This window comes from Sturnira hondurensis, unplaced genomic scaffold (assembly GCF_014824575.4).
Source record: "Sturnira hondurensis isolate 20B ecotype Veracruz unplaced genomic scaffold, ASM1482457v3 Scaffold0002840, whole genome shotgun sequence".
Taxonomy (NCBI): Eukaryota; Metazoa; Chordata; class Mammalia; order Chiroptera; family Phyllostomidae; genus Sturnira; species Sturnira hondurensis.
The window spans coordinates 19,836,083-19,860,334 of NW_028075471.1; the positions used below are offsets into that span (position 1 = coordinate 19,836,083).

General features: G+C 38.8%; 1 protein-coding gene across 2 annotated transcripts in view; it reads right to left on the minus strand.

Annotated features, from left to right (window-relative positions):
- Positions 1 to 4,441: 4,441 nt before the first annotated feature.
- SHQ1 (SHQ1, H/ACA ribonucleoprotein assembly factor) overlaps positions 4,442 to 24,252 on the minus strand; it is a 92,178-nt gene continuing 72,367 nt past the window's right edge. For both annotated transcript variants that reach the window (XM_037040969.1, XM_037040970.1), the window contains one exon: positions 4,442 to 5,499. In XM_037040969.1, coding sequence (XP_036896864.1) covers positions 4,971 to 5,499 — 529 coding nt within the window. In that variant the 3' untranslated portion in view covers positions 4,442 to 4,970. The remainder of the gene's footprint in view (positions 5,500 to 24,252) is intronic.

The following is a 24,252-nucleotide window of genomic DNA, read 5'->3' on the forward strand; positions in this document are numbered from 1 at the left end:
TAGACATAGTATAGTGGTTTTAACTCATCTTAAACAAAGAGTAACTTGATAAACCAGATCTTTAACCCTCTGTGAACAAAGGGAGTAAAAAACACTGCAGACAGGAAGTCTAAAATTAAGGGGCTCACTCACGTTGTTTTTAATACTCAAGATGGTTGTTTAATGAGCTCCTTTACTTTGAGGATGTCTGGAAAGGATCATGTTCACTTATTCTTTGAGGAAGGGAATAACAGGTTTTTCCACTCAAGACAAGTTTCACCAAAGTGGATCCTTTTTAGAGTCCAAGAACAGACTTTTTAGGTAAGGACAGACGTTGGAAGAATTTCCATGGCTGTAAATGTTTTGACAAGCATGGATTTGCTCAACTTGATGTTAGTAGAAGTAAATGAGGAGAGTAATGAATAATGTGTTTTCAAACTAGTTCCAGGTAATGTGCTGCTGGAGAGTAATGCATTTGCAATGGTCACAGAGATTTTGAAGCTCTCCAGAAAGCCTGAGAAGTCTTTAACACATTCTGACAAAGCTGCTATAGAGTGCTCAGGAGTTAACATTTGTATCAAATGGCACAATCACCCTACCTATCCTGTTAAGATAAACTCAAATTTCTATTGGAAATACAAATGCCCTCAACTTACATAAGCCCACAGTAAAAAGATCATACCTTTTCTTGAAATAAAAATGCTATTGAGATTAATGCATATCATTTCTTCCCCAAAGCAAATTGGTTTATTTGATTTGTTCATTCATACAAATATTTACAAAGCACTGACAACATGTGCACTGATGATTCAGCAGTAACAAGACAAGACACAGATCCTGCTCCCTAAGAGCTGATACTCAAGTGACAGAATACTACTGAATGCTTATACTTCCAGTCAAGATGGAGTAGTAAGGACCAGATTTACTCTCCCACTTGAATTAACCAAAAAAGAAAAAACAACAATGGTTTTCAAGACACTGGACATCAGGCAATAAAAGACAGTGATCCTGTCAAGTGGAAAGCAAACATGGTGAGACATGTGACTGCCTCACCCACTGCCCTAAAAGACTGGGCTACGCAGAGAGGGACAGCCCAGGTAGAATCCATTGTGCCCTGGAGTTTGGGAGACAGAGTTGAGGGCCTGGGAAGACCAAGGCAGCTGGAGTTTGCAAAATTGAGTACCAGAGAAGAGAAAGCTGCAGAGAACCTGATATCTGGAGAGGATTCCCTTCTAATATTCCAGACAGTACCTACTGATGAGAGTATGAAATGAGCCTGGGAAAATAATCAATGGAAAGGATTAGAGGGCACAGTACTCTCAGCACAAACACAGGTACCTATTTCCATCTGCTAGACTGGAAAATTCATAACTTACAGGACATGGGAAAATCTTTCCTTAGTACTATGAAATAGTTTATCCCAGACAAAACATTGTTCCAGACCTGCCTAATAAATTACAAAAGCAAGACTCATAAAGATCAAACTATTTCCAAGTAATTTAAACTATATCCTAAAACAAAAGTAAAGAATATTTATAAGAATACATATCCAGTACCCAACAAGATAAAATTTACAATGTCTGTATTCTAATCCAAGATTACAAAGCATGAAAAGATGACTCATGGTTTAGTGACTCAAAGCATGAAAAGAACTGAGGACTCATATCCAGAATTTATTAAAAAAACTATCAAAATTAAAAAAATAACAAAACAAGTAACTCAGCTTAAAAAAATTGGCAATAGATTTAAACAGACATTCCATCAAAGGTATATGAATGAAAAATATGTGTATGAGATCTAAGCTTCCGGCCAAGATGGAGGCATAGGTAGATACACTGTGCCTCCTCACACAAACAAAATAAGGGCAACAAAAATTAGAAACAAAAAAACAACCAGGACTGACAGAAAATTGAACTCTATGGAAGTCTGACAACCAAGGTGTCAAAGAAGACACATTCATCCAGACCAGAAGGGGTGGAGTCTGGTAGCCAATAAGAGGGGGGTCACAGCAAAAAAAGCGGTGGCTGGCGGACCCCAGGCATGCAAGGCAGCAGCGGGTGGACCCAGAGAGATGGCAGACTGTGGAGGAGCACAGAGTGCAAGGTGGTTGCCGGACCAGGTGGTCCCATATTCGTGTGCAGAAAAACCAAGTGAAACTGGGGAGTGAGACAGACTGTGCAACACAGGGTTCCAGTGTGGGAAAAGAAACCCTCAAAACAGCAATTGCAAACACCTGTGGGGGTTGAGGTGCTGGGAGAGACTCCCAGCCTCACAGGAGAGTTCACTGGAGAGACCCACAGGGTCCTAGAATGTACACAAACCCACCTACAAGAGAATCAGCACCAGAAAGGCCCAGTTTAATTGGGGGAAGCAGAGGAAGTGACTGAAATCCAGCAGAGTGCGGAGCAAGCACCATAGTTTCCTCTTGGACCCCTTCCCCACATACAGCGTCACAACCCAGCAGCAACATGGGTTACCCAGCCAGGGTGAATACCTAAGGCTCCACCCCTCACTACATAAGAGGTGCATCAAGACAAAAAAAATGGCCCAAAAGAAAGAAAAGATCAAAGCTCCAGAAAAAATACAACTAAGCAATGAAGAGATAGCCAACCTATCAGATGCACAGTTCAAAACACTGGTAATCAGGATACTCACAGAACTGGATGAATTTGGTTGCAAATTAGATTAAAAAAATGAAGGCTACTCTAAGTGAAATAAAGGAAAATGTACAGGAAACGAATAGTGATGGAAAGGAAACTGAGACTGAAATCAATGGAGTGGACCAGAAGGAAGAAACAAACAACCAAACAGAAAACAATGAAGAAGAAACAAGAATTCAAAAAAAAATGAGGATAGGCTTAAGAACCTCCAGGACATCTTTAAATGTCCCAACATCTGAATTATAGGGGTACCAGAAGAGGAAGAGAAACAAGTGAAAAAGTTTTTGGAACAAATAATAAAGGAGAACTTCCCCAGTCTGGCAAAGGAAATAGACTTCCAGGAAGTCCAGGAAGCTCAGAGAGTCCCAAAGAAGTTGGACCCAAAGAGGAACACACCAAGGCACATCATAATTATATTACCCAAGATTAGAGTGAAGGAGAGAATCCTAGAAGTGGCAAGAGAAACAAAGACAGTTACCTACAAAGGAGTTCCCATCAGAATGTCAGCTGATTTCTTAAAAGAGACCTTACAGGCAAGAAGGGGCTGGAAAGAAGTATTCCATGTCATGAAAGGCAAGGACCTACATCCAAGATTGCTCTATCCAGAAAAGCTTTCATTTAGAATGGAAGGACAGATAAAGTGCTTCTTAGATAAGGTCAAGTTAAAGGAGTTCATCATCACCAAGCCCCTATTATATGAAATGTTAAAGGGACTTATCTAAGAAAGATAAAAAACATGTACAGTCAAATGACAGCAAACTCACAATCATTAACAACCACACCTAAAACAAAAACAATATCAAACTAAGGAAACAACTAGAACAGGAATAAGATCACTGAAATGGAGATCACATGGAGGGTTATTAACAGGGGAGTGAGATGGGGAGAGAAGGGGAAAAAGTACAGGGAATAAGTAGCATAGATGGTAGGTAGAAAATAGATAGGGAGTGGGGTAAGAATAGTATGGGAAATGTAGAAGCTGAAGAACTTATGACACATGGATATGAACTAAAGGAGAGGAATGTGGGTGAAAGAAGGTGTGCAGGGTGGAGGGGAGTGAAGGGGGTAAATGGGACAACTGTAATAGCATAATCAATAAAATATGCATATAAAAGATGGTCAACATTGTAAGTCTTAAAACATACAAATTAAAATTATAATGTGATACATCTTCACACCTATTAAAATAGTAAAACTTAAAGAAACTGACCATACAGAGTGATGACAAGAATGTGAAAGACCTAGAACTCTCATACATGGCTGTGGGAAAGTAAAATGGTATTTTGGAAAGCAGTTTGGCAGGTTTTAAACCATTAAACATATACCTACCACAATGGCTACATCATTCTACTCCTAGATATTTACCTAAGAGAAGTACAAGCATATATCCACACAAAAACTTGCACAGAAATATTCATAACAGTTTCATAGGTAACAGCCAAAAGTTGGGAACAACCCACACATCCATCAGTAGATGAATGTATAAATCTATTCACTGAAATACTACTCAGGTATGAAAAAATTTTTTTCAAAACCCTCCTGAGCCCTGGCTGGTGTAGCTCAGTGGATTGAGCACAGGCCTGAGAACCACACAATCGTGGTTCGATTCCCAGTCAGGTCACATGCCTATGTTGGAGGTCAGTTCTCAGCAGGGGACACATGAGAGGCAACCATACATTGGATATTTCTCTCCCTCTCTCCTTCCTCTCCCCTCTAAGGATAAATGAATAAAATTTTTTTAAAAACCCTCCTGATACTTGCTACATCAGTGAACCTCAAAATTATTTTACTGAGAGAAATAAGCCTGATAAAAAATAGTATTTATTATACAATTCAACAGAAAATGCAAACTAATATATAGTGACAGAGGACAGATCAATGCTTTCCTGGGAGTGGTGGTAGGGTAACAAAGGGACATGAGGACACTTGGAGACGATGGGTAAGCACAGTATCTTGATTACAGTGATGATTTAATTTGGCATATATATATATCTACATCAACACTTACCATACTGTACACTTTAAGTATGTGCAGTTCACTGTATGTCAAGTATACCTTAGTAACACTATTAAAAATATTAATGGGCTCTAGATTCTAGAGGTTCTGACAGAACTATAGTTTTCATTTTCAAATATTAATTATACTTTGGTAAAATACTTTTGGAGTTTCAGCAAGAAAACAAAAAGGTATCAACATTAGTTCACTGAAAAATAATGTAAACACTAAGAAAAAATACAAAGTAAAAATGAAGAATTCTTAGTAAATAAAACCAAATCTGACATAACTCTTAACAAGGAATAAACCCTTCAAAGTCAACCAATTGGAGTTTACTAGTCGTCTTTATCCTGTACACAGCAGAGGTTCCCAGCAACAGAGCCTTTTGGTCTGGAAATCTGAACCGTAGTCTTCAGTTGTTTTCCAAGCTCCTCTATCAGAGGCTCAAATCCTCCAAGAGCCTGTGATGAGGCCTGAGGCTTTTCCTGCTGAACATCAGACTTCAGGATGGCCGAGTTTCTGCACACACTACCATCATCAATAAGCAGGGCACTGCTTTCTTCAAGAAAGGGACCTTGCAAAGAATTTACTGTTTCAGACTCACTATTTTTGAGCTCCTCTTGTTCTGAATCTGAGTCTTCAGTCTCAGATGACGCGGCACTGTCTGAGTCCTCTACATCACTTGCCTCAGAACTGCAGGAAGATGTCCGGGGCCCAGAAACGGAATGGGCTGCTTCCAATGCAGCTTCTTCCTCCTGGACAAGAAGTGCTGCCTCTTCCAGCTCTTCAACTTCTAATCCCAGCTGGGCCTTTGTCAGGGATACTTCTCTCAAGGTTTTTGCAAGAGCTTCCAACTTCTTGGACCTTGAAACCATTTTAAGAAGAAATATTAAGACTATTCATTAATTGGCCTATGACCACAGGGTACACTATTTAAAACAATGAGAAAATAAATCTGGATCCATACTTTACATGACAAATCAGGATAAATCCCCAAACAGGTCACAGATATGTCAATATAAAGCTAGTAAATAAGGAAGCATGGGAGATTTCCTTTACGATCCTAGAATGAGGAAGGCCTTCCTAACCATGACTCAAAATTTAGAAGCCACAAAGACAAGACAGATAAATTCAACTAATAAAAACCAACAATTTTGTAGGGCAAAAAAGCCATCATAACTAAAGTGAAAAGACTAATGCAAAATTGAGAAAAATATCTGCAACTCCTATCACAGAGCAAGGCCTAATTTCCATAACCCATCAGAAAAAAAATGGGCAAAAGACATAAGCAGACAATTAACACAAAAGGAGTAAAAATGGCTTTTAAATATATGAAAGGACATTCGGCTTAAGTCAAATAAGAGAAATACAAATTGAAGTCACACTGGGATATATTTTTCACTTATCAAATTGGAAAAATTCAAACATTTGATAACAGTGCAAAGGCTGTGGGAGAAAAATGTTGTGGAACACTCTGCCTGGTTTCAGGAATTGTAACTATATCCCCCATGGCTAAGGATGAGCGAGTGACCTCTGGAATGCGAGCCACAGGAGACAAAGCTTGTCTCTGGTGGCAAATGCTGCCCCAGTTTCCTCTCCCTGACCCCAAAGCATGGTCTATGTCGTTGATGGGTAAGTCCCCTCAGAGGAGGGGCAACCTAAGCCAGACATGATCACTTGGGAGGCCATCATGGAAGGACTCGGCAATAGACCCATGCCCCCCAGCTATGTGACATAGCCCAAGTCCCCATATCCTCTTGGAGAAGTGCTTCCTGGCTCTCATCCCCTTTAGCCTGAATCCCTGATGGGGCGGGGTGCAGCTCCTTGCTTTGCTAGTGTCCTGGGGAAAAATCTGGCATCACAAAGACTTCCTGATAAACCTGTGAAATCTGCTCTGCTAAGAGTGCTTTCATTCATGTTAAGGGTCCGAGAAGGAAATGAGTGTGTCTCCCGAAGTTTCTACAACCCCCTTTCCTGACAGACACTGACTCAGACTAAGCCCTCAGATTTCTTTGAAATGTTATCTACTGTTTGATTCTTGCCACCCTGTATTCCTGTGTATTACAACCCAATAAAAGCTCCTGGAGGAAGAGGCTTGAGGCCCTTTTTGAGGGATTGGCCACCTCTCCTTCTCAAGCAGATCATGTCTTGTTTACTTTCATCCATTGTGGACGGGGGGAATTTTGGGAAAAGTTGCCACCACAGGAAAAGGTGCTTTCATGCACTGGTGGTGAGAGATTTTAATCCCTAAGAAGGAGCACCTGGCAATAGCTTTAAAAATTGAAAATGTACATACTTTTTAAAAAATATCTTTATTTTTCTTTTTTAAAATTTATTTTAATTGTTGTTCAAGTACAGTTTTCTGTCTTACATACTCTTGACTCAGCAATTCCTTATCTGGAAATTAAACATATGTGCTATACAACACAGGCCCAAGGTTTTTTACTACAATATTGTTTTTAATACCCCAAGTGGGAATCAATCAAATATCCAACAATATGGGACCAGTTGAATAATCATAGCTTACCCATACAAAGGAAAGTCTACAGCTGATAAGGAATAAAGCACTCCACAGGCCAAGATATGGTAGTTATTTTTAAACCTATGTGACCATACTACCTATTCAAAGTTTTAAATGTACAAAAAAGCAGTATTAGAGAGCCACAAAGAGTGCTTTTTATTTTTATCAGAAAACCATTTCATGTTATTTCAGAGGATATTTTTGTACATTTGTCACATTATATTATATTGAATATATCAACTTTTTTGTTAACTTAGAAATATTTAGTCATTGTTTTTGAAAGAAGCAACACAAAGCATATTGCTGTTCTCTAAAAACTATGTCTTTATTATTCTATAGAGAAAAATCTGATACTGAGAAAAGGAGGCAATTTCTGTAGGGCAGAAATTGTTCCCTAACTTCAAAGATTCTATGTTCCCTAACTTCAAAGATTAAATGAGTATACAAAACATTTAGTGGCTTTGAGACAAACTGGATAAGGCCGAGTTCGTTAAATGAATTCATTTGTAAAAGTGTAGTAGTCCATCCCATACTGAGAGAATAAGGCTTCATTTCAACAGAGCTGGGGAGAATGGGTCCTACAATGGGAACAACTGAACAAAGGTGGGAATTTTTATCTAAGTGTCAACATACATTTGAGACCCTTTGTCTCAAAGTATTTGCCATAATAATGAGTTTGTGCAGGCAAGCTCCCATCTCTTGCTGCCTCCCATAAGTGCAATCACAACCCACAGATCTTCCTTTTGTGTCCAAGGGCAGGTGGAAAGTACAGTGGGTGAATGGGCTAAGGGCAACAGCCATAACTAATGAACAGTTTTCTCTTACACAAGGGAAACCTAGAGTTTCAGAGCTGAAATTTCTAGAGCTTAGCAAAGGGAAGGTTGCCTAGGGGAAAGAGGAGACTAGGTGAGACCTGTGAGAGTCAGGAAATAATTCACCAAAAGGCTGTAAACTCTTCATGAAGTCAGGTCAGTTTGAAACACCTTTAAAACACAGTGATGAATAAGATGGTTGCAATAAAATTTACATCCATGTTCAAGAGAGTTGTAGAGATGTCCACTATATGTATATAGTGAAAATTTAACCACCAGAGGTGAAATATTCAGTCAGAGCTAGTGGACCAGTTTAAAATCTCTCCAAGGCTCTGCTAGCCTGATACCCAGTTCACTGCCGCCTTTCTCACTGAAGGAGATCAGTGAGAAATCTCTGTGAGATCACTGATCTCCTTCAGTGAGAAAGAACACAACCTGTCTGCATAAGTGACACAGCTTTATGAGATAAAGAGCAATGAACTTAGGGGAATGATAATGTCTCTTATTAAATTATTATATTAGAAATAAAATGTTCAAATAAAAGCTTTTACATCAGTAAATGTGAGACCATGCACCTCGCATTTTAAATAATCATGACAAATGCTTTCAACAATACACGAAGCATAATGTTTCATAGTCAGTGCACTTGCTCCTAAGGACACCCTCACAAATTAGTTTCATTTTTATTCCCACATTATAGATGATGAAACAGAAGCTTGTAGGGTTCAGATCCCTACTGGACTTTGTCTGCTAAGACAGGGCACTCAGGACTGGAAGCCCAAGATGCAGTGTTCTTCTGCTACACCATTTGGCTCCTATGAATATCCAGGCTCTGAAATCTTTCACTCGCTAGGACCACATCCTTCACTTTCCCACTTGGAGTGCTATTCAGCATCTTCCAAATAAGCAAGTTCTGGCTTGCACAGGCCCAGAATTCTCCAAAGAAGTTATGACTGGTATCTTTAGCTTAGCTAGCAATCTTAGAGTTGATGCTAAGTTTACCACTCCTTGAAGAATATACATCTTTTTTTTTATATATTTTTTATTTTTATTTTTCAATTATACTTGATATTCAATGTTATATTAGTTTCAGGTTGTATATCATAGTTGTTAGACATTTATATAATTTACAAAGTGATCCCCACATAAGTCTAGTACTCACTTGACATCATACATAGTTATTATAGTATTATTAATTATACTCCCTGTGCTGTATTTTAAATTCCTGTGGCAACTTTAGAATTGTCAATTTCTTTTTTTTTAATATAATTTTTATTTAATTCTTGTTCACGTACAGGTTTCTGTCTTATATTCCCAACCCTGCCCGCCCCCCCGCCCCATGTTCCCTGCCTCCCTCCCATTTCCGCCCCCCACCCTTAGTTATTGTCCATGTGGCCTTTATACTTGTTCATGTGAGTCCATTCCCTTTTCCCCTATGATTCTCTCCCCTCTCCCCTCTGGACCCTGTCAGCCTGTTCCATATATGAGTGTCATTGGTCGTATTTTGCTTGCATGTTTGGTTTGTTTAGAATCCTGTTAACGGTGAGATCATATGATATTTGTCTTTCACCGCCTGATTTATTTCGCTCAGCATAATGCTTTCCAGTTCCATCTTGCCGGGCTAGTGTAGCTCAGTGTGTTGAGCGTGGGCTGCGAACCAAAGGATCTCTGGTTTGATTCCCAATTAGGGCACATGCCTGGGTTGCAGGCCAGGTCCCCACTGGGGTAACGAGTGAGAGGCAACTACACATTGATGTTTCTCCCCCTCTCTTTCTCCTTCCCTTCTTCTCTCTCTAAAAACAAATAAGTAAAATCTTTTTTTAAAAAAGAATATACATCTAACCTTTAACTACAGAGGTTCAGAATAAGAAAAAAAATGATTTTGGTGGATTTAGTGAATAGATAAGTCAACTCAAAACTATTTTGATTTTTGTTATTGTCTATTATAAAATGTTGTATGTCATTTATAACTATAAATTTGGAATTTCAAAGTTCTTCACCTATAATCCTGGCTTTTTTCACAAAGCACACCTCACATATGGTAGCAGTAAATCGTGTCAACTCATGTAACAGGCAGGACAGGGGTGAAGATGAGCCATATGACCCACACAGGAGCTCCTTCCTATTACCAGTTGACTCAATTTTTCATCCTTCAAAGTCTGTTTCTCCTTTTTGGAACTATATTGTGTTTAAAGGGACCCATTTATATAAGATATGTTAAAAATGATTTTTATGTTCATTTTTGATTTTTCACCACGCTGATTCATCTCTATTTCTTATTATCATACTCTTAGTACCTCAAGCTGGCTAGTTTCTAAATTAATGTTAAGGTTCTGATAGAAACATGAAGTTTATAGAAAAAGCATTCTGAACCCTCTCCCTAAAGAATGTCAGGATAAAAAGTGATTAAAATTTTCACAATATCATTGGTGTAGAGTGTGACCTAACAGTCTGAGGAATGAAAGCTGGGTTTGTTTCTATTAAATTATGTTCCACAGATAACTTAGCAATCACTGTTTGCTGAAAAAAAAAAAATCCTTTGGAGAAAAAAGTTAAGCCATGAAAGAGTAGCCTTTTGTTCTTTCCACTGCTGTACAATTAGAGTTGGTTCGAAGTCTGCCAATCCCTATAAATTCCAGAGTCAGCCTCTGTACCGGCCTTTCCATCTCAGACAGCACCTCACCTTACGCAGTTAGTGGTTTCTCACTGTCACACTCGGGCCAGGCTAGACCAGGCTAGTTCCTGTCCAAAAGCCTTGTCAAAGGGCATTATTAGTTAACCACAATGCTTACAAAAACCAGGTACATTATGATATACCTCAAATACATATGCTGGTTCCTAGTTGTACTTACAGCACATATATGTATATTTTTTAATACAGAATAAAGAAGTTTATCATTTAAAGGAGATGTGACAACCAAATTACACTGTTATATGTTAATAAAATAATACTCAAAACAGATTTTTGTTAAAAAGTTTTTAGAAATGTAACCCTACCATGTAACTTTTTAAAAACCTTTCATTTTGTTCTCATATGTTAAATAAGATTCTATTTAGAAAGAAGTTTTTAATTAAAGGCTGCTTTCTGACAAGTTCCAGTAAATGCAGCTATGATGAAAGAGTAAAAGTATCTGCCTTTTCCATGGCTGAGCTTATATAAAATTCCCTTAATTATTTTATATTTGGTGACAGAGTTTAGGGGGGAAAAAGAACCTATGCCTTATGAAACAGCCAAAACAAAGTGCACAAGGAACTCTGAAATACAGAAAAAAGAAAACTGGGTCTAAACAGAAAGCATACATCCTGTTTCTTGCTGTAGAGTTTTGTCTCAAACTATCAATCAACTTTTCACTGCTCCCTGCAAGAGCAGGTCTACTATAAATCTACTATAAATCTAGTAGTAACTGACTAGGTTTCATTTCTGCCACAACCTGCTAACCTGCTGGGCATGACAAACTGTCACTAGAGCCAGCAACTGATAATGTAGCACAGTGATGTAATTCAAGAAACATTTCATACTAGATGCTGGAATACACTGACTTGGCCTTTTGGTTTCAAAGGACACACACACACACACACACACACACAAAATCTTAATAAGTTCTATCTGGGAACAAACAGTTCATCATCTTTTTTTTTAAAGCCAACTGGAATTTTTATTTATTTATTTATCTTTAGAGGGGAAGGGGAGAGGGAGAGAAACATCAATGTATGGTTGCCTCTCATGCGTCCCCTGCTGGGAACTGGCCTGCAACCTAGGCATGTGCCCTGACTGGGAATTGAACTGCAATCCTTTGGTTCCCAGGCCCACACTCAATCCATTGAGCTACACCAGCCAGGGCCCCATCACCTTTCTTTTTAAAGGGAATTGATAATCATAATTTCTCTCTATTGAAAAGAACTAGTTCCTAACTCCAAAATCTCCTGCCCCAAACACATTTCTGTAGCCTCATCTGGAAAGCAATGAATGAACTTTAAGCAGAAGCTGCTTGTGAAACTCTGACAGTTACCATTAAAAGGAAATACCAACACAGATGAACATGGAATTGTCTGTCATTCTGTAATAATGAAAACTATTTCTAACTCAGTCTATCAATTTCTTTGAACAATAAACTAAGAATTAATATAGAAAATATTGCAAAATTGAGTTATTTAAAGCCATACTGGTTTGTGCCAATAAACTTTTTATCCCATTTCCAACTAGACTTAATACCATTCTGTGGGCCTTGGGTGTGAAAAATAACATGTAGTCCATGAATCAGTAGGATAATTTTCTGAAAACTTTCCTGGGGCTTCCATAACAACCTACCACAAACTGATGGCTTAAAGCAATAAAAATTCATTCTCTCATAGTCTGGAGGCTAGAAGCCTAAAATCAAGGTGCTGAGGGCTCTGAGGGGAGAATCTGATCCATGCCTTTCTCTTAGAGGCTGCTGCAGTCACCAATGCAGCAAGCTCTGCCTCTGTCATGACACAGCATCCTCTCTGCATCTGCTTCTTCCTGTGGCCGCCTTCCCTGTGGATGTATCTGTGTCTCTTCCCCTCTCCTTATAAGAACACCAGTTACACTGGATTCAGGGGTCATTCGATTCTAGTATGACCTCATCTGGGCAATTAATGACTTCTACAACAACTCTACATCCAAATAAGGTCATATTCTGAGGTTCTGGGAGAGACAAATTTTGAGGCAACACTCTCCAACAGAGAAGATCTCCTGCAGCTGAAAAAAGTAGATAGTAAAGATGCTCATTAATGAAGGATAAGTAAGATTATTATCAAGTACAGGCCAAAATTTAATAGTAAGTAATGATAAAAAGGTTAAGATTTCACCTTGAAAAAAAATTACAAACTACACAAATAAGTTTCTAAAATACTTGACAATGTTAATATTTAGGTTATAATTGTAATTATGCACTACTTCTCAAAATGAACAAATAATAAACCAAATAATAACTACATCTGTAATTGTGACTGTTCTAACAAAACCGTGTTATAGCATCATATGACACTTATCACTTCAGGCTGGTCTTTTATAGCAGAATCACAGAGGAATTTTTACAGGGTTCCATCAGTTTTCTCAAAGGCTCTCAATAATGTGACATTCAAGTTAATCCTTTGATTTTCAAAATAACTACTTTCCACTAATGTCATTATTAATTATTACTGTAGAGTTCTGTTCTTTAACTACTAACTAGTGCCACACCTCCAAGCCTCAATGTCAGAGGTTCTGTGTGGGATTCAAGCACAGCTCCCGCATTACTTACACTGCTTTGTGAAGCTCTTAGTTACAAAGAGCTTCTTCACCTTTTGCTAGGTTTGCAATTTATTTGCGCTGTACAATACCAATAATCAACAAAATGTGAAACAACTAAAATACTGGCAGGATGGGTGAGAAATATTCTAGAAAGGAAATTATATCTAAGAATTAAAACTAAATTTATTAAGTGGTTTGATCATTAGTATGTTTATGTTTTGACTACTGTCAATTTTCTTTGTAACTAAGTACAGGAACTCAAATAACAAATATTCAGAAATAAGAAACCCCTCTCCCAAGACTTATATAGGTCACTATAATAGATAGATCCTCTGAAAGTTTATTTCTGCAGGGAGCATAGACATCATATATTCCAACCCTTCCACTTTATAAGTGAAGTTGGTATGGCCGGCTGTTCTGATGCAGCTTCTAAATTTTAGGGACTTATGCGGGAAGAATTGCCAGTAAATCTTAATCCTAAAGTTTCCAATTTTGAAGAGCTACACTCTTTCAATTGCTCACCAGAACAGTTGTTATGACAATAACAGAAATTATTTATCTTTGAAAGAGATAGCTGAAAACTTCAATGCTACTTAATTCCTATTGAGAAGTCAATTTGCTTGTGATATAATCAGTCTAGGAAAGTACAATGTGAGGTGAGTAATGCTAAAAAATAATCAGCACCAAACTATTCTTTAAGGCCATATCAACCATTTTTCAGAAGCCCTTGGCAGACAATAACTTCTGCCTTGAAATGTTATAATATATGTCAAGATAATTTTTAAACATCACAAAATAGATCTATACCCTTTTTATGAAAACTTAGGCTATTATAAGTAGCCTATAATTACATCAATACATGCTTTCAGAATAATAATTCAATAATTTTATAATTATACCACTGCTTTTTTCTTTTTAGTTTATAGATTATAGTCCTTAAGTAGAGAAAAGACAGTAAATGCTCATTTAATATATATCTGATATATTGGACTATAGATAAAAAATAAAAAGAGAAAAATAAACTCTTAAATGCCTTTAAATAACATAGTCAAATTATTATGGCCAAAAATGATTATAAAGACTTCTTGGATGCTACATACAGGGATAAAGATTCCTTCCAAGCTTCACTTAACAGAAACAGGTCATACTTCTCACGTAATGACTCTGTGGCAGGCTTGTATCTTACATGGCATAGTTAACTCATTCAGAACTCACAGCAACCCTCTGAGACAGGTGCCGGTATTATCCTATCGGTCAAATGAGGAAACTGACCCATGGAGGCACAAAGGAAGTTGTCACATTAACAGACAACAAACTCCAAAGGCCCCCAAAGAAGACTTCTTATTTTTCATATATTAATATGTTTGTAAACTCTCACATATTTTTCTCTTGGTTCATAATTTATTATATAATCATTTATTTTAAACTGAAAATGATAAACTGCTAGGCTACATGTTTAGAACTTCCTTTTTGAAAAGCTCTTCTGCATATTAGCAGTGCAGCATCAGAGTGAAAGGCCAGGAAAGGAGCTCTGGCCCCAGCAACTGCTCTGTGTGCACATGACAAGCATAGACACACATACACAGCACCCCTCAGGCCCCACCACACACACACACAAATGGACACATACACATATTTTTAGAGCTAAGTAAATGAGTTGATGTTTAAAAAAAATTGCTATGGCTATCCTACATACTGAAGAGCATGCCTATATTAGGTAAATGAAGGTTTATCCAAATCTATACAAGTTTAATCTGTCTTGTCACCAAAATCCATCTAAGAAGTGAAATAGTAAGGGTGACAAATAGGCTGAGAAAGGCATAACGTTCATAGAGAACTGTTTGAAAGAAAAGCAATCCATCCAATCCTTGAAATTGTGCATTCAACACATCAAATCAAACTAGCAATATTGGAAATGTGAGTACCAGAAATCCGACACACTTCCATCTACTCCCCCTCTACCCTAGCAGAACTGCTTTTGCTGAAATATGCTTGGTTTTACTCCTCAAAGCTAGTGTTTTGAGCAGATTTCAAAACCAACCCCAAGAAACTCTTGGGAACTGTGCTATTCAGAAGTTTCCCTTTCCCTAGTGACTATCAGAAAATTCAAATCTGTGACCCACCCGGCACGACGAATGTACCGGAGCTTCCCCCTTTCCACTTTGTGCTACCTTTCCTCCCTTCTTTTATTCCCCACCTTCAATCATGTCATCTTGTTTTACATACACACACAAGTGTGCTTTAAATATGGTTTAAAGAAGGTTGGTTTCAAAGAAGATATAAATAAGTAATTTAAATGAAACCAAATAGCTGGTAAATTTAAAAACAAACAAAAAAAATCTTTGTAGGATAGAAAAGGATATGGGAAAATGGGATCTTAAAAGTCCAAGGCTGAGACAGATAACTCTTTTCAATCCATTTTGTTCTCTAAAATTATTCCATGAAGCACAGCATTTTAGATACGCCAGACTTGAACAATTCTGACACTATCTGTACATTTCGCCTGTGTGAAAAGGCCATACAGTATTGTTTAATGACAGAAGTGCAGTATTTTGACCTATAAACTGTTCAGATGAAACGGCAGTTTGGATTCCATTAAGCCACGTGGAGGAAAATCAGTAAGATGGAGATGGCATTGCCATAAAGATGGTAGCAGAAGGAAGGTGTTATGGGCTGAATTGTGTCCCCCACAAAAACATGTTCAAATCCTAACTCCTAGAACCTTTCCATGTGACCTTAGCTGGTAATAGGGTCTTTGAAGATACAAGTAAGTTAAAGTCATACTGGGTTGGGTGGCCCATAAATCCAATGACTCAAGGAGGAACCAGTGTCCTTATAAGAATATCATGTGGACAAAAATTATTATTCTCAATCATCTCAATATTAAGCTGTATTTTATGTTTAAAATTAAGTGATCCTTGGTATTTTATGTTAAGGAATAACAAAAATGTAAATGTCGCTGTTTTCATAAATTTTAAATTCTTTTAACATAAAAATGCTGTATACAATGAGTAAAAAGGAAAATTAAAAGTTGTATCAGTCTTAAAAAAACATGTGAGGACACAGACAGAGGAGGCCATGTGATGAAGGTCGCAGATTAGAGTGATAATGGCCACAAGTTAAGGAACGTTATGGTTTGCAAGCAACCACCAGAAGCTAGGAGAAAGACATATTCTCCCTCACACCTTCAAAAGGAACCAACCCCACTGACACTTTGATTTTGGATTTCTGGCCTTCCAAACTGTGACAGAATAAATTTCTGTTGTGTTAAGCCACCCAGTTTGTGGTCTTTCGTGACAGCAGCCCGAGGAGGCTAACAGAGAGGGCAAGGTACACAGGGATCAAGATCTTTACAGCTGAACACAAATCAGAAAATAACTCATACGAGTTCCTACTTTTACAATAAATGACACTACCAAAAAAATTATCAAGAGCAAGACACAGAGAAGTTTCCTTCACATAATAAAAATGTAGAAAACTGATCCCTATTTCAAATTCACCTCTGGGTCTAAAACTCTATGGTTTTACACTTTTACATTATGATCATAACGTTCCCAAGCTGAAAATCCTGCAATGATCTCCCAGAATATAATAAAATCCAAACTCCCCCCCTGAGGATGAATTCCCATGAGATCTGGCCCCTGCGTCCTGACTGCCTCTCAGTGGGGTTCCCCTCCCCATTCATGTCCATGAATGGAACATGTCATGTCATGGAGCACAGGTGACTGTGCTCCAGCTCCACTCACTACTCTTTCTCCACCCCAAGGACAAAATTACACATTCTCAATTCAAGGCATTTACACTTATTGTTCCCTCCTCCGAAACATTCTTCCACCAAGTGTTCCTATGCTGGCACCTCTTCATTAGGTACTCAGCTAAAATACAACCTCAGAGAATCTTACAAGAATGGTCTACTTAAAGCAATGCTTTCCCAACTGTATCACGTCATGAGACACATGAAAAATGGTACTGGTCTGGAAGGGCACAGGGTGAACTGACCACGCTGGCTCACATCCTACCTGCCATCCTGAAGGCTGGTAGCGCCAATATCTCTGTTTCCTTGAGACCCATTTGTGGTGCCAAGGACCACTGGCTGGGACTGAAACTTACTATGATGAATTAAAGAAGTGGAAATTCTGGCTAAATTTTCAAGTATGTCCCCTTTGTCTCCACTTTTCCATCCTGAAAGCACCATGAACAATACTGCTTCCAAATTTCCTGGCATACTATGAGGGGAAAAAAACAACTTCATTTCTTCATAGCTTGTTCTAAATCCTAAATTTTTCTTTTATTACCTAATATAACATTTGTGTGTTACGTTGCTTTCACAGTACTGAGACAGGAAAATACTAAAGGGCTTTCATGTCTACCATGTGCACACACTGAAGCATGTAGCTCTCCAAATTATGATGGAACTCAAACATTTTGAAAACAGAACATTAACGACTCACTGGTATGATGCACCATGAAATGTCTTCTTAAATGCATACTGTAATAGCACGAATCAGTTAAAACAGAACCATTCCGTGGCTTCTTAGTAACAATCCTATTCCATAAAATGAATAACAGCAATGCACTACAGGCTCACTGCTCTGCGTTTTCTGAGATTATTAAATATCAGACATATCACATGAATTCTCCTCCTCACTCACTTTGAACCATGGTTAATATGATCTCTAAAGAAAGTCTGGAATCTTTGGTTTCCTAGAGAGAAAAAAAGGGACAACATGATATAACACAACTCACAACAACTCCACGCTGTGCCAATCAGTACAGCTCACTGATATAATAAGAACAGCTATTTAACTTATCTCTGCTGTGTAGGGGAGCCAGGTGGAGGAGTCTCAGCATTCAGATCCTCCTTAGCTACATATTTACCAGGTTTTTGTTGGACTAGGGGTGACCATGCCTCAGCAGGCAGACCTGATGATAGGTGTGATTTAGGATTGGTCAGCAAAGGCAAATGGGAAAATGCTCCAAAAAGATGTCCACCTATAGCTACTCAACATCCACCCTCCCCAACCCACTCCGTATCTCTTACATAGCTACATTACTGACTGCACTCCTTAGGATTTAATGCTCTCAAGGAAATGTGCCAGGTTTTTTTAAAGGTGTCCCAAAGAGACCTTTAAAAATTGATACTGACTAAAAATCATCACAAAAATAATGCTGAATGAATGAAGCTACACACAAGAGTATGCACTATATTATTTCAGTTATACAAAGTTATAAAATAGGTGGAGTTGTTGATTTGGGTGGTAGTTATACAGGTATTTCACACTGTATCAGAATTCATTATTCATATACTTATAATCTGTGCATACTTTAACAAAGATTAGCATAAAAAAAACCCAAACCTGACAAACACAAGTTCTGGAGACATAATCTCAAGCTTCTGAACATTTGCTCTGGAAAAGGAAATGGGGCATGAGAGAGGTGGACTAGGTCCCACGCACAGGGTCACAGGGACAGCTTGGATTTCCTCTGGGCAACTTGTCAGGACTTCGAGACAACACTCTTTTCCCCAGCACATCTGATCTGAAGACCAACCTTCAAACTTCCTGAACTAAGTATAAAATAAAAATTTCTATTATATTCCTTTAAATACTATTCCAAGCCTCTAATACTTTCATCTTCCCTATCAAAAACCTGAAAACAGGCCATCATGTGTCTTTACACCACTTGTAAGAATATTTTACTCAAAGTGAGTAATTTTATCTGCAATTTGTATACTACAAAATAAAGCTTACTTTCTCAAAAACAGATAGCTCTTTAAATATGAGCATAAAGGTCTATAAGACTCCATTCTATACTTATAATCCCAATTAAAATCTATGCAGTAACAAAAAATAAATCTTTACTCTCAGGGAAAAGGACAACTAGATCAAGTTTTCAGGTTCCTTATTTTCATTATTATTATATTACTACTGCTACTACTACTACTATTATTGTTGTAAGAGTGATACTGATAGTGTGTCCACAACACAGAGAGTGGGCTGAGGGTGGGGATGGGAATGGAAGGTGGAAGCTGCTTGTGCAAAGGTCAAGTTCCAGCACTGAGGGTGTGGTGACAGCCAGGCAATACCTTCTCGAACTGCCTGAGGCTTTGGCAAGAACAATGAGTTTCACAGCACTTTGGAGGGACTGTGAGGCTGCATTGAACTGAGCTTGTTTCTTGTGGATGTGCTGCTTCTGGTGTGGCGTTCCCGCTCCTGGCTGCAGGTGCCCTGCAGGTGCCCTACCGCTGCCCCTGAGGCTGCCCTTGGTGCTACCTCAGAGGCCGTGCCAGAGTTCCAGGGCTCCATTTTCCACTGCTGGGCCCCTGAGTGTGGGTAACTCGCTGCATGTGAAGACTAGGGCATGTGAGGCACAGAGCTGAAGGAGCACCACAGGAGTCTCCCCCAATGGCCACGGTAGCAACAGGTGGAGGTTCTTACAATTGAGTATGTGCAAAAATAGTAAGATAACTGGACAGAGGAAAAGGCCCTCCTACCCCTTTGTGGTACCAGATTAGGGGTGGGACCCGGGGAAGGTAGGCAAACGTGCCATAGAAGTCAGAATGGTGGCAGGGGGAGGTGCTGGACCAAAGAGGCCTGTCAGTCTAGCCTGGGGAAAGAAGGGATTGGTTGGGAGGTGAACCCATCCAAAGTGCATAAAAGTTTGGGAACTTAGTTGGTCATTCTGAGAAAGCACCTAACCTGTTCCCACACCCAAAACAAATACAGTCCCAAGAAAACAAAGAAATGCTCTTCTCTCTTGCTTGTTGTTCGCTGCTCAAGACCTGCACTCAGATGGTGCATTGGCTTGTCTTCTCCATGAGCCATGTGGCTTTAGCAGCCATGTGGCCCACAGTCTCCAGGAGGGAGTCCCCCTTTCTCTTGCTGACCTGGTAGAACATTCACTGATGCAATTGTGTGCTCTCTGGCCCTAGCAGCCACATGGCCATGCCCACATCTGCAGGAGAGAGCCTAAAGCTGGACAGCAGCTGGGAATGAACTAAGCTACCTGGAAAAACACTTAGCAGCCACCTCAGGCTCCAAATGACGGTACATTAAAATGGAACAGGGATTCTGGGCACTGCCTTATGTTTTGGTCTTGCTGAGGATGGCTGGTTTTGTCTGGGTTTTGCAGAGGAGATGAGCTTTGAGATGGAGAGTACCCCATTCACTTAGATTGTCCAGCATCTGCATAAAAACCTTTTTCCTTTTTCACCAGCCTCTTTCTCTAGAGTTTGCCTTTTCTTGGGGTGGGCAGCTGAAGTCCCATTTTTGCTCAGTAACAAAAGGACTAGATGGGAAAATATTTTTTTGGTTGACCCCAGTCCCTTGAGATTTTTTTTGCTTCAATTTTAACGTTTTGTTTTTAACAGAAGAGTATGTTTTACCAACATATTTCTCTGTGAAATAATATGCGATTTGGACATTATGGTCATACTTTTCAAATACATTTTGTAACAAGAGGTCTCTTTTTCTAGTAAATTCCACTCATTCACCTACTGATATATGCACATGTAAATGTAATAAAGACTCAACTATTTTTCATATTTATGATAAAGTCATTAATCAATGCCTTTGTTTTTATTATCTAAGCTTCCTATTCATAAAAAGAACTATTCTCAACATTCTTCAAATTTACCCTGAGGCTTTGCATGCAGTCCCCTCAAGATTTATGGCATCAGATTATATCACCTCATTTTCCTGGCTAATTCCTTTCTAAACAAATTGTCAATTACCTCAAAAAAAAAAAAACCATACAAACAAAACCCCTAAATTCTATTTCAGGTCAGCAATTCCTTATCTGAAACCTTTGGACCTAGGAGAATTTCAAAATTCCAATGGTTTAGTTTGTTTGTTTTGCATTTCAGAAAGATAATTCTGAATACCATAGATTGCCTAACACCCCAGCAGCAATTTGTAATCAAATCAGTACTAATATTTCTGTAGTAAAATGTATGGTTAGTCACTCCAAGTAAGATAAATAAAGATTGATAATAGTCTCATGACACCAGGTAAGTTCAGGAGAGTCAGGTTTTGCTTTCAATTGATCTGAAAATTCTTTTGCTTTCAAAACTTTTTGGATTTCAGAATTACAGGACACTTGTTCAGAATTATAGACAAGCAGTTATGGACCAAGACCAGAAACAATTAGATTGAGCTACTGTGTTACAGAACAAGTGTCAAGGTACCCAGGTCAGACTTTTGACAGGTATTTATCCACCACTTACTAGAGTTAGTGGATATAATGGTCAACACAAAACAGTCTCTGATCAGAAGAACAGATATCTCAGTGTGTGGTCAGCAAGGCACAAGCCATCATACCACAGTGAAATAAGTCTATGAGAAGGATCAGCCTGGGGTGTACCAGGCACATCCAGCTCAGGGGCTTTGGAAGTCCTAGGCTCTAAGGAGATAGTCTTCTCCCTCATATAAATGGACATGAAAACAATTTTGTACCTTAAAATGAGGGCAATAAGTCCCCCAAAGTCCTAATTTTGCCCAGACTGACCACTTCAATGCCTTTTCTTGAAATTTCAAATATTAAATTCTTTGAGGGAAGAAAAACATAAATCTTTTCTTTTTTGCCCTACTGTGCTGGTCCATATACCAATGTTCAGTCATTTGTGAATTCATCTACTTGCTGAAATTTATTTGTAACCTCAAAATCAACAGTCTTCAGCAATTTTGTACTCATTCACAGACATGCCTATAACAGCAAAAATTTTTAGTCAACTAATGTGCATGTTTCCAGCTGAAAGCTAACAAGATGACACTCCGCCTTCTTGTTTCAGTTCTTAAACATAAAAAGTACCCTTTCATAATCAATTTAGTGCCAGTTGTGTTTGCACTGGAGGCTCTTTGCTGATGATTTCATTGTTTAAAATGGCCCCCAAGCTTAGTGCTGAATTGCTGTAATGTTCTTTAGTGCAGAAAGGCTACACTGCAAAGAGAAAATATGTGTTAGATACGCTTTGTTCAGGAATGAGTTACATCACGGTTGGCTGTGAATTCACTGTCAATCAACAATACATATCAAATAAGATGTCTTTAAACAGACATTTTATTTTTTAAATATTTTTAAAATATTTTTTATTTTAAAAAACATTTTATTTTTAGAGAGAGGGGAAGGGAAAGAAAGAGAGGGAGAGAAATATCAATGTGTGGTTGCTTCTCATATGGCTCCTACTGGGGACCTAGCCTGCAATCCAGGCATGTGCCCTCACTGGGAATCGAACCAGCAACCCTATGGTTTGCAGCCCACATTCAATCCACTGAGCTACACCAGCAGGGCTAAACAGACATTTTCATAAAACAGGATATGAATTGATTGTTTGATGAATATGTTGTGATCAGAGGCTCACAGAAACCTAACCCTGTGTTCCCTAGGAACAGTGATCCAGAAATTGCTAATTTGGTGTTGGAAGAAACTTTACAGAAGACAACTGTAAATAATGAGAAGTGACTGTAATTTGGTACTGGCTATGAGACTACAGAGGATGGGTAGCCATTTCAGGTTTGGAATGATGGAGAGAAAGGGAAGAAAATGGAGAAGGTTTCTTGTAAAAAGTGTAATCTGAATTGAAACTTTCTTAAAACCCATTGAAAAGCTGTCTGGAGAAAAGGGTGGGAAAGTTTTAGTGATGTGGGAATCGTGGCAACAGAGTATGAAGCAAATGGCACTACTCAGCCCGGCGTTCCTTCTTGAGACTGCAGACTGACTGCATCCCACTACGCTACCTTGAAATGTGTAGGAAGGAGAGATGTACAGATCATCTATTTATGAGAGCCCTTGACTATCAGAATACAAGTTCCAAAACATCCATAGTTTTGGATCCTTCTTTTTCCCCTTATTGAATCTTCCAGAACAGAAATTTTTTTAAAGCCTGGTGAACCTTCAGAGTGGGTCAGGCACTTCCAGCTTCTCCGCACCCCAAGAACAGACATGTCCTAATCGCAATCCAGGCCCCTGGTCAGTTTAATTGGTGGCTCAGCACAGGTAACCTCTCACACATGAGGAACCAATGTAAAAGTCCACTGAGGCTTAGAAATATTTAATGACTGCCTTAAGGTCTTGGAATTGAAAGCCAGACTTAACAATGGCATTGACAAGTGTTCAACTATAGAAAATCAAAATTGGGAAAAACCAATTGTCTTAATACTTGCTTATGCTCTCTTAAAAACTATTTCAACTAAAGTGAAAACCATTCATCTATCAACATATCCTTAAATGATGGTGCCTAGCCTATCCAAGGGGGATTTAAAAATAGTAAATTAGAGCAACTGATATCAATGACTAAGATTTCGTTTCTTTAATAAAGCCTTGCTACTTCAAGCTTGGCCCCTGGACCAACAGCAGCAACATCACCCAGAAATTGTTAGAACTGCAAAATCCCAGGCCCTCCCTCAGGCCCCTGAATTAGAATCTGAATTTCAACAAGCTCCTTAGGGAATCTTGCACAGTGCAGTGTGAGGAGCACTGCTTCAGAACGTTATGACTATGACTAAGTGATAATTATTACCATCTTACACTTTTCTGATTGTCAATATCTGGCTCTCAATCTGATCAAACACCTAGGAGAGATAGGAGTGATGAGGTTCTCTCCCATTCTTGGGTCAAACCTAGAGGGTTAAGCATTTGAGATCACTTCATACATTCTATAAAGGGCAGCCTGAGTTTGCCCCCAGTCCTCTCTTACCCAGTCCATGAGGATGAACCTTCATGCTTGACTCCAGGTAAAAAGATGCAAGGAGCACTACTTTGACTCAGGAGTTCTCTCCTTACCTCGTCTTCTAGGCCAGCTTGATCCTGAGGCTAATTCTCAAAACATTTTATTTCTCAATCCTAACTGCAAAGCTGGGGTTAGCTGCTTTTTGTAGAAGTCTTTGACTCCTACAGGGACCGCTCCTGAGGCCAGGGTCCAGATGCCTGTCCCTATTCCCCTCTCCATCAATTTAGACCCCACCCCTTGCCTGCCTCCCCAGACCTCCACCGATTATGTCTTTACCTCTATCTATGCCACTCACTTCCTACAA